Source organism: Heterodontus francisci, chromosome 2 (assembly GCF_036365525.1).
Source record: "Heterodontus francisci isolate sHetFra1 chromosome 2, sHetFra1.hap1, whole genome shotgun sequence".
Lineage (NCBI taxonomy): Eukaryota > Metazoa > Chordata > Chondrichthyes > Heterodontiformes > Heterodontidae > Heterodontus > Heterodontus francisci.
The window spans coordinates 36,922,981-36,941,475 of NC_090372.1; the positions used below are offsets into that span (position 1 = coordinate 36,922,981).

The following is an 18,495-nucleotide window of genomic DNA, read 5'->3' on the forward strand; positions in this document are numbered from 1 at the left end:
ATTGTTTCACCAGCCTCCTGTGTAAGTCAAAAACTGTAATGTGGCCCCCCCCCCACCCTACGTAAAACGGTTGGACAATCTTGTGCCATCCCGTGGATAGGGCTCAATAGAGCACTGGTGCACTAGTCATGGAAGGGTGGATAATATCCAGTGGGAGAAGTGCTGGACAAGCAGCTTCCTCAGACCTGAATGGTGCCAGGCTTCCTTTGTGTAGCTCCTTGGATATTCTTGTAGTTTTCTCCATCCAGGTGAGAGTAAAGTATTCCTTCACACATCTAACTTTCAGCAACAGCACCATTGAAGTACTTACACAAAAGAAGCTCGACACCATCGAGGGCTGAACAATCTGCTTTTAGATGGTGGAGAGGCTTTCAGTATCAGAAGGTGAGAACTGAGAGTCCTCAGCCTTTGTCCTGCTATTGTAGCCACGTTGTTGATATTGCTAGTCCAGTTAAGCTTGTGGTTGATGGTGAACTTTACGATTTTAATCGTGGGGATCTCAGCAATAAAGTCAAGCGAGGTGGTTATGCCTTTTCTTGTTGGAGATGGTCATTGCTTAGCACTTAAATAATGCACATGTTACCTGCCACATGCCAGTCCAAGCTTAGACGTTGGCCAGGACCTGCTACAGGAGAGCATGGGCTGCTTCATTATTGGAGCAGTTGTCAAAAGCAGCAGAATGATATAGAATCTTCAACGAACAATCCTACTCCTGACCTCTGGGAAAGATGGTCAATGTTGAAGCAACTGATGTTTAGGCAACATTACCGAGAAACTCTTGCAGCGAGGATTGGCCTCAAACATTCTTGACCGTCTTCCTTGCGTCAAGTATGCCAAGGAACTTAAAATACTAGTTTGTATCCACCGCAACATAGAAAGTGAAGGAGGGCCATCCCAAAGGAAACATTCAAAATTATTGAACAATTTAAGAGCATTAATGATGAAATACTTCCACTGATCAGTGGTTCAGGAACAAGGTGGCGCAACTTATAATTTATACTAATTGTATAAGTAGATCTCAATAAATATTTTTCATGCAAAGGGTGTTTAGGAAATGGAATGCGCAAATATTGAAGCTATTAAATATTTTACAATTTCTATGAAACTGGGGTAAATTTTCTGACTAGCAAGCATAAAGGCACTTTTGGAAAATAAGCAGGATTTCTACTCACTTACCTTGGCTTGACACAGGATGTCAGCGAAATATTGACACATGGGCGAAGTTTGCACCATGCCCAATTGATACTGTTACGCTAATGTGATTTGGTGAATGATAATTTTCTTTAATCCACTGCCTTGAGATCTGAATTTATACATTTCGTAAAAAAAAGACCAGATAAAAGGATGACTTTGCTGGCAGCTTAAGATGGCTACCTAATTTGCAATACTGTATCCTACACTGCAATGCTTGTGAGAAGGGAGATGAAATGTCTGCTCATGCCCCAGCAAGAACCAAGACCCAGGTAGTTCAAAGGAACTACTGCTAACTGTTATGTTTGAATGACTGAGTGAGTGACTGTCATGTGACAAGCCCCTCCCAATCTGTGATTTTAAGCTTGTGTCTTTCTGCAGCAGAGAAAGGAGAAGCAACTAGACTCTGACACATGCAGACCCAAGTTCGGCCCTCTCTTTCTCTCTCCCTCCATTTCAGCTTGAAAGCTTTCAAATCCTGCCTGTTGACTACCTTTGAATACTCTGGCTACAATCAGAAACCCTGTTGGAGGAAATCATCTTCATCACTGTCTCCAAGGGAACTACCAAACCACTCATCGACCTCTTCAAATTAAAAACCTCAGGACCACCGAATTCAGCTAGAAGCAATCCGAATCACCAAACCCCAGACTGTATACCCTTTTTTATGGACTCTAACTCAACCAATCTACCTTTCCCCACTCTGTAACCTATTTGTGTGTGTGTAAAACTCTAGTGCGTGTGTGTGTGTCTATATATATATATATATATATATATATATAGACACTTATTCGCTATGATCATAACAAGAACCAATCGGACGTTTTTTTTTGAGTTAACAAAGTAAGAGGTTAATTTTATTCTGTCTAAACTGAGCTTAAAAAAAAACAAGTGCCAACTTTCACTCTCTCTCATATATATATGTTCACAATGTTCAGTTTATTCCTACTGTTTTCTGTCCATTAACTAATCCTAAATCCATGCTAATACATTACCCCTAATCCCCTGAGTACTAATTTTGTGTAATAACCTGAGTGGCACCTTATCGAATGCTTTCTGAAAATCCAAACACACTACATCTACTGGTTCCCCCTTATCCACCTTACCAGTTACATCCTCAAAAACTCTTCACAGATTTGTCAAACATAATTTCCTTTCCATAAATCCATGTTGACACTGCTTAATCATATTATGATTTTCTAAGTACCCTGTTACCACAGCCCTAATAATAGATTCTAGTGTTTTGCCTACTACTGATGTTAGGCTAACTGTCCGTCAGTTCCATGTTTTCTCTCTTTATCCTTTCTTAAATAGCATGGTTACGTTTTCTACCTTCCAATCTTTGGGAACTAGAATCTAAGTAATTCTGGAAGATCAAAATCAATGTCTTCACTATTTTGCAGCTACCGCTTTTAAAAGGCTTAGATGCAGGTCGTCAGGTCAAGGGGATTTGTCGCCAGTTAGTTCCGGTAATTCCTCCCATACTATTTCTTTACTTATACTGATTTCTTTAAGTTCTTCATTCTAGCTAGGCCCTTGCTTCCCCATTATTTCCAGAATTATTTTGCGTCTTCTGCAGTGGACTGATACAAAGTTTAAGGATTTTGCCATTTCCTTATTTCCCATTACAATTTCACCTGCCTCTGTCTCTTAGGGCCCCAAATGTATTTCCACAAATCTCTTCCTATTTACATACTTATAAAAATGTTTACTAACTGTTTTAATGTCTCTGGCTGGTCTACTTTCATATTCCCACTTCTCTTTCCTCATCAATTTCTTGGCCCTCCTTTGCTGAATCTTAAAATCCTCCCAATCCTCATGCTTTACTACCCTCTTTGGTAACATTAAAAGCCTCTTCCTTTGATCTAATACTATGTGTAACTCCTCTTGCTACCCACAGTTGGATCACTTTTCTATGGGGATTTTGCACCTTAAAGGAATGTATATTTGTTGCAAATTATGTATTAATTCTTTAAATGCTGGTCATTGCTTACCTACCATCATACCTCATACCTACATAATTTGCTTTGTTTAGATTTAAGACCCTAGTTTCAGACTTAACTAAACCACTTTCAAACTCAATATAAATGTTATCATATTATGGTCACTCTTCCCTACAGGCCCCTTTACTACAAGGTTATTAAGTAATCCTCTCTCATTGCACAATACATGATCCAAAATAGCCTGTTCCCTCGTTGGTTCCTCGACATACATAAACTTGTTCTCCATATCGTTACAGCAAATTTAGTTTGCCGTGTCAACATGAAGATTAAAATCCCCGATGATTTTGACCTTCGAAACTTGGACTGCAACAAGTTTATTTTGAGCTTCCAAAAAGGAAAGAAAAGTAAACTAATTAAGACGTGCATTACGATCTTGCCTTTCCTGACCTCAAGATGTCCCAAAGCACTTTGCAGTCAATGAAATACTTTTGAAGCTTAGTTACTATCGTAATGTAGGAAATGCGGCAGCCGATTTGTGCAAACAAGGTCCCATTAACAGGAATGAGATAATGACCAGATAATGATTTAGTGATGTTGGTTGAGGGATAAATATTGGCCAGGACTCTGGGGACAACACCCCCACTCTTCTTTGAAATCGTCTCACGGGATCTATTACATCAACATGCGGGCAGATGGAACTTAAGTTGAATATCTCATTCAAAAGACTTCCAACAGGACAGCACTCTCTCAGCACTATAGTGAAGACATTAGGAGGGGTGATCAACAGCTTTATCAAAAAGAAGGGTTTTAAAGGAGGCAGCTAAAGGCACGACTGCCAATGGTGAAGTGAAGGGAGGGGCGAATGCACAACAGACCAGAGTCAGGGAAACGGAGAACACTGGGTGAAGCTGTAGTGCTGGAGGAAGCTACAGAGATCGGGGGAGTGAAGAAATGAAGAACTTAAACATAAGGATGAGAATTTTAAATCAGAGACATTTAGGATGTGAGAGCCAATGTAGGTCATAGGAAGTGGGCAGGGCTGAGGTACTAAATGATTATTTTGTACCTGTCTTCATCAGGGAAGAAGATTTTGTCAAAATCATAATGAAGGAGGAGATAACTGAGATGTAGCAAAACGTCCAACAGTGCTTCACAGGAGCATTATCAGACAAAATTTGACACCGAGCCAAATACAGAGATATTAGTACAGGTAACCAAAAGGTTAATCCAAGAGGTAGGTTTTAAAGAGCATTTTAAAGGAGGAGAGGTAGAGACCGAAGTTTAGGCAGAGAATTCCAGAGCTTTGGGACTAGCCAGCTAAAATAACAGACACCAAAGATGGAGTGATGAAAATCCTAGATGCATAGAAGGTCAGAATTGGAGGAGAGCAGGGATCTTGGATGGTTGTGGGGACTGGAAGAGTTTATAGATTCAGGGAGGAGGGGCCATGAAGCAATTTGAAAATGAACGCTAGCAATAAATGTCATATTAAATAAATTGAACAAAAATAATATTTTTAATTGTATAACTAATTTTTATACAGAAAAATTACTTGTGTTGTGTTATAGGGGGGCTATGAAATTTTTATAATGTGGGAGGGGCAGGGCCTCAGAAGCAAAAGGTTGAGATCTCCTAATTAAGCACTTTGTACACGTCCATAAAATACATTATTGTTCTAGTCTATTGTGTGACAGCAGTTCCAATTACTTGCATGGAAGTCAGCATTTTAGATGATTCTGGAAACCATCTGTGTGTCTGAAAAGGCTAATACTATCTCAGTACACAGCAGCATCTAGCACATCCATTTCCAACTTTGTTTCATTCAGAATAACCCGCAGGCCAATACAAAGTACTACCTGCCATACAAATGAATAGAGCTGTTCTGGAATATGTGCATATTGTCTTTACATTATATATCCTCTCTGGTCCCAGGTGTGAGCTCAGATCCTTAACTGTGGTCTTCCGAGACTTGATAATTAAATCACCTGCTGCATAACCTTGTCTCTATAAACTTAAATCTATTGATTAAAGCAGCTCTGTTCCATTTGTTAAGTTTTTTTTTACAATTCAAACTCTTACCTGGAACATTTTCCTCCATATTTTACATATATACACACACAACGTATAATTTTTAAGTAACAGTTAAGTGAAGAACTCCTTGAAGCTCCCAATTTACTGCCTCAATGCAGCTCATGGTCCTTACTAACATGCTGAAAACATGATTTCCACCTATCTCAGCCTCATCACTAAAGCAGAGAATGAAGGCATGGCACATACTTTTCATTGAAGGACAAATATTTTATGCATGATGTTCATTATTGGACACTCTTAAAGCAGCATCTACACTCCTCAGAGTCAGAGCAGTTTGTCAAATTAAATATCTTGTTAAAGAGTTTGAATGGTACTCAACAACGCAAATTGCTACTTCAACCAGAATGATCACAGTAGCAACAATTCAAGACAGTAATTTCTGGCTTGCAAACCTGAAAACAGATGACACAGGGTCATTTGAGAGTAATTTGCACAACAGTTTTCTTCTTCAGCTGAATGTGTTGTAGAAACTGAGTAACTAAAATATAACAAAGTGAAGTGCACTAATACAGTCTTATCTCCAATCGCGAACATAAATCTTGTGGTTAGGTATTCATAATTTCAGCCCAAATATTTCCCATAACATACCAAATCTTGGGAAAATAAGGAAGAGTTATGAAGTTGTGCAATTTCTGTGGGAGACACCAAGCTGTGACAAGTGATCAAATATAATCACAAAGAATATAATCAGCAACATAATCACATACAAGACGACAAGAAATAGGAACAGGAGTAGACCATATGGCCCATCGACTCTGCTCCACCATTCAAAACGATCATGGCTGATCTGAGGCCTCAACTCCACCTTCCCACCCGCTCACCTTATCCCTTAATTCCATGAGACCAAAAATATGTCCATCCCAGTTTTAAATGTATTCAATGATGGAGCATTCACAATCATCTGGGGTAGAGAAAATTCCAAAGATTCACAGCCCTTTGAGTGAATTAACTTTGTTTCATCTCTGTCCTAAATGATCAGCCCCTCATCCTGAGACTATGACCCGTGTTTGAGATTCCACGACCAGCGGAAACAATCTCTCAGCGTCTACCCTAGCCAGCCCCTTCAGAATCTTGTATGTTTCAATCAGATCGGCTCTCATTCTTCTAAACTCCAGAGAATATAGGCCCAATTCACTCAGCCCCTCATCAAAAGACAACCCCCTCATGCCAGGGACTAATTTAGTGAACATCTAACTAGACAGCAAAGATTCAAAAATACAACATTTCACAATACTTTAACTGAAAAAAACCATGTTAATGCCTTGGAGTTTTGCTCATGCCATTTTCTTCCCCTGTGAAAATATTCTTCAAAATCTGTCATACCTGATCCAAAGTCTAAGGTACTTAATCAACTATGCTCAAGTTACTGAAAAAAAGATAAAAACTGCAGTAATTGGTTTCTAAACGATCCAGCGTGTGTAACTCAATAAACATCACGACATGGACAAGCATTGTGAAATCCTGCTCAACAAGTCCTTTCTTCACTCCAGTAACAGTTTAAAATCAATCTTCATGACAAAATAAATGTGCCTCATTCCTGGCAGGTGGGGACCTAGCATGACAATCCTGTGATGCAGAAAAACACTGGATAAGGTTCACAGTTGCCCCTGGCCTCACTCCTACATGAAATTTATGATGCAGTGCAACAATACCAGGATTATACCAAAATGATATCCACAATATGCTGTTACACCAGTACAACACTGGCAAGAGAGGAAATATATTTATGTCCGTAACAGATTCACTTTAGGTTCAAAATAGCTTGCACAGGCTTAAAGTTTTATTTAAAAAGCAAAACTGTATTTAAGATTTATAATCTCTCTGACCTACAGGCTGTTTTACAATGCAACATTTAGCATTATTACTCACTCACCATCATTCACAAGCCAACAGTAACTGGAAAATCATTAAGAGTTTTAGCTTACTTCAGAATGTATTCATAGCCTTCAAAGCAGATTAATTCCATTCAATGCTTTAAAATTCCAACAATATGAAACAGTAACATATGCATGCAGTGTACAATAAAATTTTTCTACACACAAACACTCTTCCTTACTGCTTGGGTCCCAACATGTCTGCACAGTGTATAGTACCCAAGCACTTCAAACAAAATATAAATATAATCATTACAAATAAGTCCAATCTTAGATTGCATCCACATGAAATCATGCTGTTAGTTTTATTACAATTTTATTAATTCCTGCTAACGTCAGACATTACTGTAGCTAGTTGCAATGGGCTAAAAATTTAAATATTTAATGCAAAACGTGGCATTTTGAAAAATCAATCAGGAAGAAATTTTAATGACCCATGAAAAGCTACTGATGTGGTCTACCTTCTTAAAGATATGTTTTATTTCCTATTTGTTTCCCCAGATTCAAATGTGAAGTTTTTTCTTTAGTGGCAGATTAGCATCGATGGTGAGAAATTGTTGGCTTGCAGATAACAAGTCGCCAAGTTATTTGTCCAATCTGGTTTTACTTCTTGGGAGCTCAATCTGGTTAAGTTCCAAAATAAAAATTAACTGCTTTGTTGACATCCTACCACAGGTCTCACTCAGCCTATGACAACCCAAAATAAACTTGCTGGATTCACTAAGGTCAAGATGACCAGTTTTTAAAACTTGAATCCTCCTGGCAACCTGCTGTAGTGAATCCAGCAAGTTTAATTTGGAGTTGCCTCTGGTCCAAAGAAAATCATGCACAACATGACATGTTGATTTTCAAATTAAAATATATTCCTTTAATCAATCACAGACATGATGCTTTAACCACAGACTCTGTGCAGGTCTCATTCTCGATGATTAGTCCTGGGGAAAGAGTAGCACATGCGGGTTTCCTGCAGTTCCGCGATAACCCTGAAACATCTACAAAGGGATACACTAATAGCAACAGTAACTCATACTCAGTCAACAGCCACATATATATAGTCATAATTCCCACATTTTCTGTGTCTTTTCAGCAATATGCAATGAAAACTATCTTTAATACAACCCTGGAGTGACATCTAGGGAAAGTGAATAGCAATGGTCTTGATCCTTGTGAAGTATATGCAGCACATTAACAGTTACCATTAAATCTGGTCTTGATCAAGCAACAGTTGCTGGCTATGCAGCCTAGGTACGGGTGAAATCCATGTTTCAATTTTCTCACTTTTGGAGAGCTGCTCCAGAGATGTGGAAAAATATTTTCTAAGACCACTTCGGTGTTTTCAGTCTAACCGTGTTACAGGATTGAGAAAAGAGAGATCCAAGTGTCAGCTGTACATGAAGTTAATGCCAAACAGGGCAGGTGAGTAAGAGTTATGTAAAGACACCAAATCAAAAATGTGTTAAAAAAAAAAGGAACTTTCATGAAAAGCAACGATAGTAGCTGCTACATCAAGTATAACAGACAAACGAAAAAAAATTCGGACAGCTGAGCCAGCAGACATTTTTGCAGTGAAACGAAATTAATATGTGGTAACATATGGTAAGCGGGGCAGGGGGAAAGAGAAAGGGAGAGAAAATGATGAACTTGCAGCTTTGGGATTTTAGAAGTATATCAATGCATAACAGGATACAAACAAAATAGTTTATATTAAAAAGATTATTGCACAATATAACAAGACACTGGGGTTTCCACACAGAGACACACAATAAGTAGAAGGTAACAGTGAAATAATTTGGTACTCAAGTAGAAACCAGACTTTAGATTTTTGCAGTCTGGTACTAGGTACAGGCTAGTATGGACAGAAGTCCATTTCTACAAAGAATCTCTTGGAAGCATATCCAGCAGTGCTGGATTTAGTTCTGAGGATTAGAAATATATAAAGGATTTATGGAACAAAAGGCCATTTGGCCCATCGTTTCCTTAACAGGTAATTTAGAGTCACAGAGAGATATAGCACTGAAACAGGCCCTTCGGCCCTCCGAGTCTGTGCCGACCAACAACCATCCATTTATACTAATCCTACATTAATCCCATATTCCCTACCACATCCCCACCATTCTCCTACCACCTACCTACACTAGGGGCAATTTACAATGGCCAATTTACCTATCAACCTGCAAGTCTTTGGCTGTGGGAGGAAACCGGAGCACCCGGCGGAAACCCACGCGGTCACAGGGAGAACTTGCAACTCCGCACAGGCAGTACCCAGAACCGAACCCGGGTCGCTGGAGCTGTGAGGCTGCGGTGCTAACCACTGCGCCATCCCATTGGATAAATATTTGATAAATACTTGAAGAGAAATAGAATTACAAGGATATGGGGAAAGAGCAAGGGAGTGGGACTAATTATATGGCTCTACCAAAGAGCTGGCATAGTCACACAGGCTGAACAGCCTCCTTCTATCCGGTCTGACACCTCAATAGATTAAGCTAGGGAGAGTGCATGACAATCCAAATTAAACATAAACATTCTGATGAAGGGTCACTAACCTGAAACATTAACTCTGTTTCTCTCTCCACAGATGCTGCCAGACCTGCTGAGTATTTCCACCATTTCTTGTTTTTAATAAACACAAACATTGATGGGGGACTGAATGCCACAGTGGTTCAACATACTATCTACTCATCATGCAGAGTGGATTGGAATCTGGAGATTCTGCAGATGGAATCCAAGTCTTCTCTCTCCCTTAATGATCTTGGAAGCAAGGCAGATTGGCAATTTCATCCAATTCAAGGAGGGTGTGGATCAACAGCGCAAAAGTGCATGAACTGGCACTCTCAGTCACAGGCAATGTGACTGAAATGGAAAACTTTACTGTGGCTTTTGGGGCTGTCGCTCTGAGGTCTTGGTTAAAGCACGCCTTTAAGTCTACACCTGGCAGTATTCAAAATGAGATTTCTTTGCATTGAGACCGGATTCAAAAACACTAACATCAATCACCCATGGCATAAAAGTCACCAAAAATAAAGAATAATCTAAAAAAATTAACACAAGCCTCAAGTGTTTTGTTGCTTTGTACTTGAGTTATCATAATACAATGTGACACTGAGTAATAAAACTGTACAGCGTCTGCTTCTTTCCAGAATAAAAATTACACTGCAGAAAACACCTTCATAAACTTAAAAGTTGGAAACTAGAACAGAAAGTTGATTGTAGTCTTTTCATTTGCTTCAGCTACTGTAAGTGAACTGCGACTAACAGTGGGAGACTCACTCACTATTAGCCTGGACCAACTACAGGGATCACAAACACAGACTGTGCCAATGACTACTAAGGCTCATGTAAAATTTAACATGCTTATGGTTTGAGGATCTATAAAACATTTTCAGGACTTAAGAGTTTTAAACACTTGTCATAATTGATACCCAATTGTAGAAAAACATGGTTTTGTTGCCCGATATTTATGTAATCATTTAAAATGACAAAAGAAGAAAACATCAATTCTTCTGAACTGATTTCTGAAATTAAAATAGCCTCAGAATCTTAAAACCAACGATGTGATATTTTAATTGATACTTGGCAAAAAACTATGAAAAAGAAACTGTTTATTGAAAAATTAACTGGACTTTGTAGAAACTGATTAAGAATGGATAACTAAATTTAATCTGATCAGTCTTAACTATATAAAAATATAGGTACCAATATTTACAAAAGGAGCCAAGTGCCTAAACACAAATTGTTGATTACATTAGGAAGTCATCCAACACTGTCAATTATTTCAGCAAATGTCCCAGCTGTTAACCACTTGTAATCATTGTCTAAGTGCCCACAGATCTCGTTCATTACTTTGGAGCAGAACATACACACTAATTATTTAGCGCCTACCCAAGCCCTATGCACATTTCGTTCATAAGCTGTACAGGATATGTGGTGTCATTGCCAGATGTACTGCATTTTCCCTCAGTATAACCACCAGAGGTTCCTTATAAACTGAAGCATACAAAACCAGTACAATGTGCTTCTATGCAGGTAGTGAACAAAGTAAAACACAAGCCAATTTGTTTCCAAATTGTAAGCAATAGAATGTATTGTGTATTAACACACATTGTGTCATTACCTACTGAATGTTAGGCTTCTCTTTACACATGTACTATTTTTCCAAGATTTTGAAAGTAATTTGTCCAAATTGGGTGGAAAAGAAATCGTCTTATGCTAAGAGTCAGAACTGACAAAACTAGGATAGTTTATGACACCAATATAACTGAAGTATCACTGTCAAACCCAATAATAACATAGAATAAAGTGAAATACCTCACTCACTTTCTGAATCTAATTATTGGTCAAGGAACTCAATGTCAAATGCACAATCAACATACTATAATCCCATGCAGTTAAAACTTGCACATTGATTAGTGTTTGCTTTATATAACTTGTTTCTTATCGGTCGTGGCGGACAGCAAAAGACATGCTTTAATTATTGGTATTCACTGGTTACTTATAAAATTGCATCTCACTATTTCCTGATTTGATCGAGATTTACAATTATAGGGCAAAATGTTCAATCTGAAGAGAGATCAGAACAAAGGTTTAATATTTTGTATTTGATCCTTCACCTTAGAACAGATTTTTCCCCCACAGCATGGCTTGTTTTGGTCAGAACCAAAATAATGGCAAGAATTACAAGAGCAACATTCACTACTTTTCCTTTTCATTCCATAAATTGACCTTTCATTAATACACAAAAATAAATACATCTCAGTGTGGTACTCTTCTTTGGCCTCCTTATCTCGAGAGACAATGGGTAAGCGCCTGGAGGTGGTCAGTGGTGTGTGAAGCAGCGCCTGGAGTGGCTATAAAGGCCAATTCTAGAGTGACAGGCTCTTCCACAGGTGCTGCAGAAAAATTTGTTTGTCGGGGCAGTTACACAGTTGGCTCTCCCCTTGCGCCTCCGTCTTTTTCCTGCCAACTGCTAAGTCTCTTCGACTCGCCACACTTTAGCCCCGCCTTTATGGCTGTCCGCCAGCTCTGGCAAACGCTGGCAACTGACTCCCACGACTTGTGATCAATGTCACAGGACTTCATGTCGCGTTTGCAGACGTCTTTAAAGCGGAGACATGGACGGTCGGTGGGTCTGATATCAGTGGCGAGCTCGCTGTACAATGTTTCTTTGGGGATCCTGCCATCTTCCATGCAGCTCACATGGCCAAGCCATCTCAAGCGCCGCTGACTCAGTAGTGTGTATAAGCTGGGGATGTTGGCCGCTTCAAGGACTTCTGTGTTGGAGATACGGTCCTGCCACCTGATGCCAAGTATTCTCCGGAGGCAGCGAAGATGGAATGAATTGAGACGTCGCTCTTGGCTGACATACGTTGTCCAGGCCTCGCTGCCATAGAGCAAGGTACTGAGGACACAGGCTTGATACACTCGGACTTTTGTGTTCCGTGTCAGTGCGCCATTTTCCCACACTCTCTTGGCCAGTCTGGACATAGCAGTGGAAGCCTCACCCATGCGCTTGTTGATTTCTGCATCTAGTGATAGATTACTGGTGATAGTTGAGCCTAGGTAGGTGAACTCTTGAACCACTTCCAGAGCGTGGTCACCAATATTGATGGATGGAGCATTTCTGACGTCCTGCCCCATGATGTTCGTTTTCTTGAGGCTGATGGTTAGGCCAAATTCATTGCAGGCAGCCGCAAACCTGTCGATGAGACTCTGCAGACACTCTTCAGTGTGAGATGTTAAAGCAGCATCGTCAGCAAAGAGGAGTTCCCTGATGAGGACGTTCCGTACTTTGGACTTCGCTCTTAGACGGGCAAGGTTGAACAACCTGCCCCCTGATCTTGTGTGGAGGAAAATTCCTTCTTCAGAGGACTAACGCATGTGAAAGCAGCAGGGAGAAGAAAATCCCAAAAAGTGTGGGTGCGAGAACACAGCCCTGTTTCACGCCACTCAGGATAGGAAAGGGGTCTGATGAGGAGCCACCATGTTGAATTGTGCCTTTCATATTGTCATGGAATGAGGTGATGATACTTAGTAGCTTTGGTGGACATCCCATCTTTTCTAGTAGTCTGAAGAGACCACATCTGCTGACGAGGTCAAAGGCTTTGGTGAGATCAATGAAAGCAATGTAGAGGGGCATCTGTTGTTCACGGCATTTCTCCTGTATCTGACGAAGGGAGAACAGCATGTCAACGGTCGATCTCTCTGCACGAAAGCCACACTGTGCCTCAGGGTAGATGCGCTCGGCCAGCTTCTGGAGCCTGTTTAGAGCGACTCGAGCAAAGATTTTCCCCACTATGCTGAGCAGGGAGATTCCACGGTAGTTGTTGCAGTCACCCCGGTCACCTTTGTTTTTATAGAGAGTGATGATATTGGCATCGCGCATGTCCTGAGGTACTGCTCCCTCGTCCCAGCACAGGCATAGGAGTTAATGTAGTGCTGAGAGTATAGCAGGCTTGGCACTCTTGATTATTTCAGGGGTAATGCTGTCCTTCCCAGGGGCTTTTCCGCTGGCTAGAGAATCAATGGCATCACTGAGTTCCGATTTGGTTGGCTGTATGTCCAGCTCATCCATGACTGGTGGAGGCTGGGCTGCATTGAGGGCAGTGTCAGTGACAACATTCTCCCTGGAGTACAGTTCTAGGTAGTGCTCAACCCAGCGGTCCATTTGTTTGCGTTGGTCAGTGATTATATCCCCTGATTTAGATTTGAGGGGGGCGATCTTCTTGATGGTTAGCCCAAGAGCTCTCTTAATGCCATCATACATCCCTCTGATGTTTCCGGTGTCTGAGGCCAGCTGAATATGACTGCATAGGTGTTGCCAGTAGTCGTTTGCGCAGCACCTGGCTGTTCTTTGTGCAGTGCTTCTGACTGCTTTAAGTGCTACGGATGTTAACTCGCTGGGGGCTTTCTTGTAGTTCAACAGTGCAATGCGCTTAGCGGCTATGACAGGTTCCAGCTCTTCATTATGAGATTGAAACCAGTCTGCATTTCTCTTCGCACTTTTGCCGTAGGTGGTCAAAGCTGACTCATAGATGGCGTCTCTGATGTGGGCCCACTTGGTCTCAGCATCCCCTGTGGGAGTGTTTTGAAGGGCTGTTACAAGTGAATTTAGAAATTTTTGTAACAGCTGTGGGTGAGAAATTCTGCTCGTGTTGATGCGCGGGTGGCCCTTCTGCTTGGAATGATGCAACTTCTTTGGTCTGAGTCTAACCTTGCTGCACACCAGGGAGTGGTCGGTGTCGCAGTCCGCACTGTGGAAGCTGCGTGTGATTTGAACACTGTTTAAGGTGGCTCGCCTTGTGACAATGAGGTCTAGCTGGTGCCAACGACGCGATCTTGGGTGCCTCCATGAAACCTGGTGACAGGGTTTAGTGTGAAAGAACGAGTTGGTGATGCAGAGGTTATGATAGGTCCACAACTCAAGCAGTCTCTGCCCGTTCTCATTCATCCTTCCAACGCCATAGCGCCCAAGGCAGGAGGGCCATGAGTCATGGTCGGCCCCAACCCTGGCATTAAAGTCCCCCCCCCCAAGCAGGAATAGGTGTTCGGTGTTGGGGATGCTGCTAATGATGTTATGGAGTTCCTCGTAGAACTGATCTTTAGCTTCAGGTGTGCAGCAGAGTGTTGGAGCATAGATGCTGAGTAGGTGTACTGGACCAGAGGTGGTGAGCAGTCGGATGGACAGTATGCGTTCCGAGCCATTTGAGGGAGGCTCTATCATGCTGAGCAAGGAGTTTCTGATGGCGAAGCCCACTCCATGCTGTCTTGGTTCTTCAGGATCCCTGCCCTGCCAGAAGAAGGTGTAGTCTTGCTCTGCTAGAGATCCACCCGCGGGGAGGCGTGTCTCCTGAAGTGCTGCAATGTCTACATTGAGTCTACTGAGCTCGTTGTTAATGATGGCGGTCTTCCGAGAATCGTTGATTTGTGTAAGGTCTTCCGACAGGCCAGGACACATAGTTCTGATGTTCCAGCTTGCAAAGTGAAGGGCTGGTACCTTCTATCCTTTTTTCGTGTTGTTTGGTGCGGTGTTTCAGTCCACCTTTCAGGCAATGACCCTGAGCTCCAAGCACCCATTGAAGCAGGTAGACCGTGGCGGGACAGAACCTTATTGACCGGGGGCTGCCCGGTTTGAGGCGGGCGGTAGCTGTCCAGTGAGGTACGATGACCTCTCCCACCGACAAAGGCAACCCGTGGCGCCCAGTTTCTACGCCAATTTATCTGGACCTATAACCCGTAACTGCTGCCTTCCGTGTTGTTTCAGTCGCTGTGAGGCAACTATGGAGTGACCTCTCCATGGCGCATGCCTGGGCAAATTTATGGAGGTTGAGAGTTGCCCAGCCGTCAAAACCCCCCTCCCGGCCTTTCTGGTGGGGTCCAAAGGAATGCAGAGCATGACGTTTGGCACCGGTATGGTTGCAGGAACTGCCGGAAACATGCCAAAGGTGACACATAACCGCCTACGGGGTTCCGCTCCGGATTTTCTGTTTGGGTTTACTCCCTTAGCCTTGGCCATAGCAAGATGGTTCCTGGGCTGTAAGCGCCCTAGGAAGCTCCCTTGCTGTTCAACTCTATCCATGGCCATCTGCTCCCATTCTTAGTGTTTTCTCCCCAATCTACCCTCTTAAACTGTTTAAATTCCCCTGGCTCTTTAAATCAGTTCATTTTAGCCCTAACTAAAAGCTAACAGTTAGTTTTGTTTATGTTACCTGGGCCCACTGCCCTCCCCCAGCCACACCTGTTCTTTGTTTCTCAGCGAGATTGATCCGGACGAAACTGAAGAGTGCAGCTGGTGATGCTTTGATCTCCGATCCTGCTGTCTTCACCATCCAGAGTGTCCACGGCCACACCATTGAAGAGAAGAAGGAGCAGCGGGACCCTAGGGAAGCCTGGCGTAAAGGTGCCCCGAACACCCAAAAATCCACGAACGGCTCCTCGGCCGCAACTTCAAAGTGCCCGCGAGAGATGGCTCGGAGAGCATCTGCAGCGCACTGTCGGCAATGCTGTATGCCTTTATATCAACCACATCAAAAAAACCCTTAGTGAATATAATCACCTTTGTAAGTCTGCCAAAAGACGCTTCACCTCCCGAAGGACGCGGATGAGCTTTCCAGACGTCGATGGTGGGAACTGAGGAAATGGCTTATTACCTGCACCCGCTTTCCCCCCCCCTTCCCCTTCCCTTATCCACACTCTCAGCTCACCCCCTCACAACCCCGTCCTAGCGCCCCCCTCACACCATCTTCCCCCTGCACCCCCCCCGCACCCCCCCCTTCCCAGCTCCCCCTCACACCCCCTTCCCTCCACCGGCATCATCCTACACCTGTGTAGGGGCTCTAACAACCCCACTGCCTTGTGGGCGTCTCGGGAGAGACCAAGGCTAAGGGAGTAAACCCTAACAGAAAATCCAGAGGGGAACCCCGTAGGCGGTCATGTGTCACCTTTGGCATGTTTCCGGCAGTTCCTGCAGCCATTGTGGTACTACAATCTCATGAAAAGTATGCAAATTTATATTTTTAAAATTTATATAATAAATAAAAAAAATTGATACATAAATTCAGATGTCAGTATATACTTTTAATGTTTATAATGATCACGTACACTTTTCATGAGCAAGTGTGCTTTCAGTCTTTCTACGTCCCCACTGTTGAATGTTGCACTGCAACATAATTTTAAAAAACACATTTTTACTGTAAATCATGAATTAGCAATTAATGGGGTGAATAAAAAGACTCGTATCCAAATCCCTTAAACACCTGTGATTGGTACAGGCTCTCTCCCCAGTCACTGTAACATACATAAATTTTATCATTTTTGGTATAAATTTTAGCTCATTGAGAGAGCAGGGATCTCGAAGATGAAAGCCATGGTTGGTGTTTTTGATAAGATTCTGTGTGTCTTTTTGTCTTGCAAGCCTTAAGTCAAGCAAAATAATTCCTTTTGGAGTTATTACACATGCAGAAATTTTCTCCGCTTCACATAGCATTTGTTAGCATCCAACAGCTTGCTGATGCATAAAGTTTCACAAAAGGGGAGTAGCAAGTCTAATGGAATAATCAATTCCCTGGACAACAAAGGGAGTTTTCTCCCCCAACTTCGCGTCTGCCCGGGTGATGGAAACAATTCTGACTGATTACTGGGTTGTCAAGAAAGTATTTTTTCTTTAAACACATTAGTTTCTGAAAGATGTGCTTTTGATCCAAGGTGTCAAAAACTGCCTGAACCAGGAATTTCTTTACTACAGCCTTTCTCTGTATAGTTCATTCATTATTTCAACTGTTTGACCAAGTCACACTGCTGAGACGGAATGGCATATTAATAAGTAAACTTTGATACCATAACATGGACGAGTTCAAGGGCTTGAAAGGGATTCTAATAATTTCAAAATGATTTGCTATTTTGGTCTCTGAAAAAAGTACCCATTCAAGTACTGTACTGTTCGCCAGCTGCTCATTTATTTTGATTTTTAAATTTAAATCATACAGCAAGTACAGTTTATAATTTAGCTGAAAACATTTTTTTTGTCTATCAATGATCAAGGAAGTGTGTTTGGTATTGCATAAATCTCAAATTCAATGGGGTGGAAGAACGAACTTGTATTTCTAGAGCATTCTATTACATCTAGTTATGAAAGTTCTTCCTTTTATTTAATATTTTATTTTTTGAGGATTTATCATAAAACTGAAAAGAGTCCATGGATGTGTTTTTTTTGCCACGTTCACCGAAAGGACACGAGATGCTGTTTGAAAAACACCTGTGCTGGAAGTCATGTGCTTTGGGCTCTGTAAACAACGGAACCCTTGGTGACGTGGGGAAAAATCGTTACAGAGAAGGCACATGTCAAGTTTTATGGAGGTCAGGAAGTCATCTCTCTGTTTGGGGTTTGGACATTGTTTTCAGTTTTAGTTGGGGCGTGAACTGCTTGAAGACAGTCAGTGTTTTCCTGCCAAGGGAAAAAGACACCCAACTGACCACCTTCTCTACCTCTTGGAAGAAATCCTGCAAAGATCCAGTGTGGGAGAGTGAAAATTCCTGGTGTTGCATAGGTCCCGAGAAGCTAAAAAAAAAATCCTGCGATTCAAGTGTGCGCTGGCGGAAAACCCTGATGCCACGTTTCTCCTGGAAAGCCTACTGGAATAATTCTAGCCATCTCCAGAACAGATTGCTTCTGAAACGATCCCAGTGACCAGTCTCCTAATAACCGGATGCCAGACCAAAGAAAAGGGACAAGTGACTTCCTTCCATATCTTCTCTTCTACTTATCAAGTATTAGCAAGTATTTGGCCAAAGTAGACTTTTTTTTTTGGAACAGACCTCGGCAGAGAGAACTTCTGTATTTTTTTGCTAGTGTGTATGAGGGTGTAATTGGGGAAATTTTAAAAGGGAACCTTCATATTTCA

At 41.9% G+C, this 18,495-nt stretch overlaps 2 protein-coding genes across 4 annotated transcripts in view; both read right to left on the bottom strand.

Moving 5' to 3' along the window:
• cdkal1 (CDK5 regulatory subunit associated protein 1-like 1) overlaps positions 1-18,495 on the bottom strand; it is a 1,149,347-nt gene that overhangs the window by 964,674 nt on the left and 166,178 nt on the right. The window lies entirely within an intron of this gene.
• The window catches only part of LOC137381306 (uncharacterized), a gene marked incomplete at its 3' end in the record, with an annotated part of 37,271 nt that continues 33,301 nt past the window's right edge, over positions 14,526-18,495 (bottom strand). The window contains exons 3-4 of the mRNA XM_068053670.1: positions 16,697-16,754; positions 14,526-15,002 (exon numbers count right to left, since the gene is read on the bottom strand). Coding sequence (XP_067909771.1) covers positions 14,526-15,002; positions 16,697-16,754 — 535 coding nt within the window. The remainder of the gene's footprint in view (positions 15,003-16,696; positions 16,755-18,495) is intronic.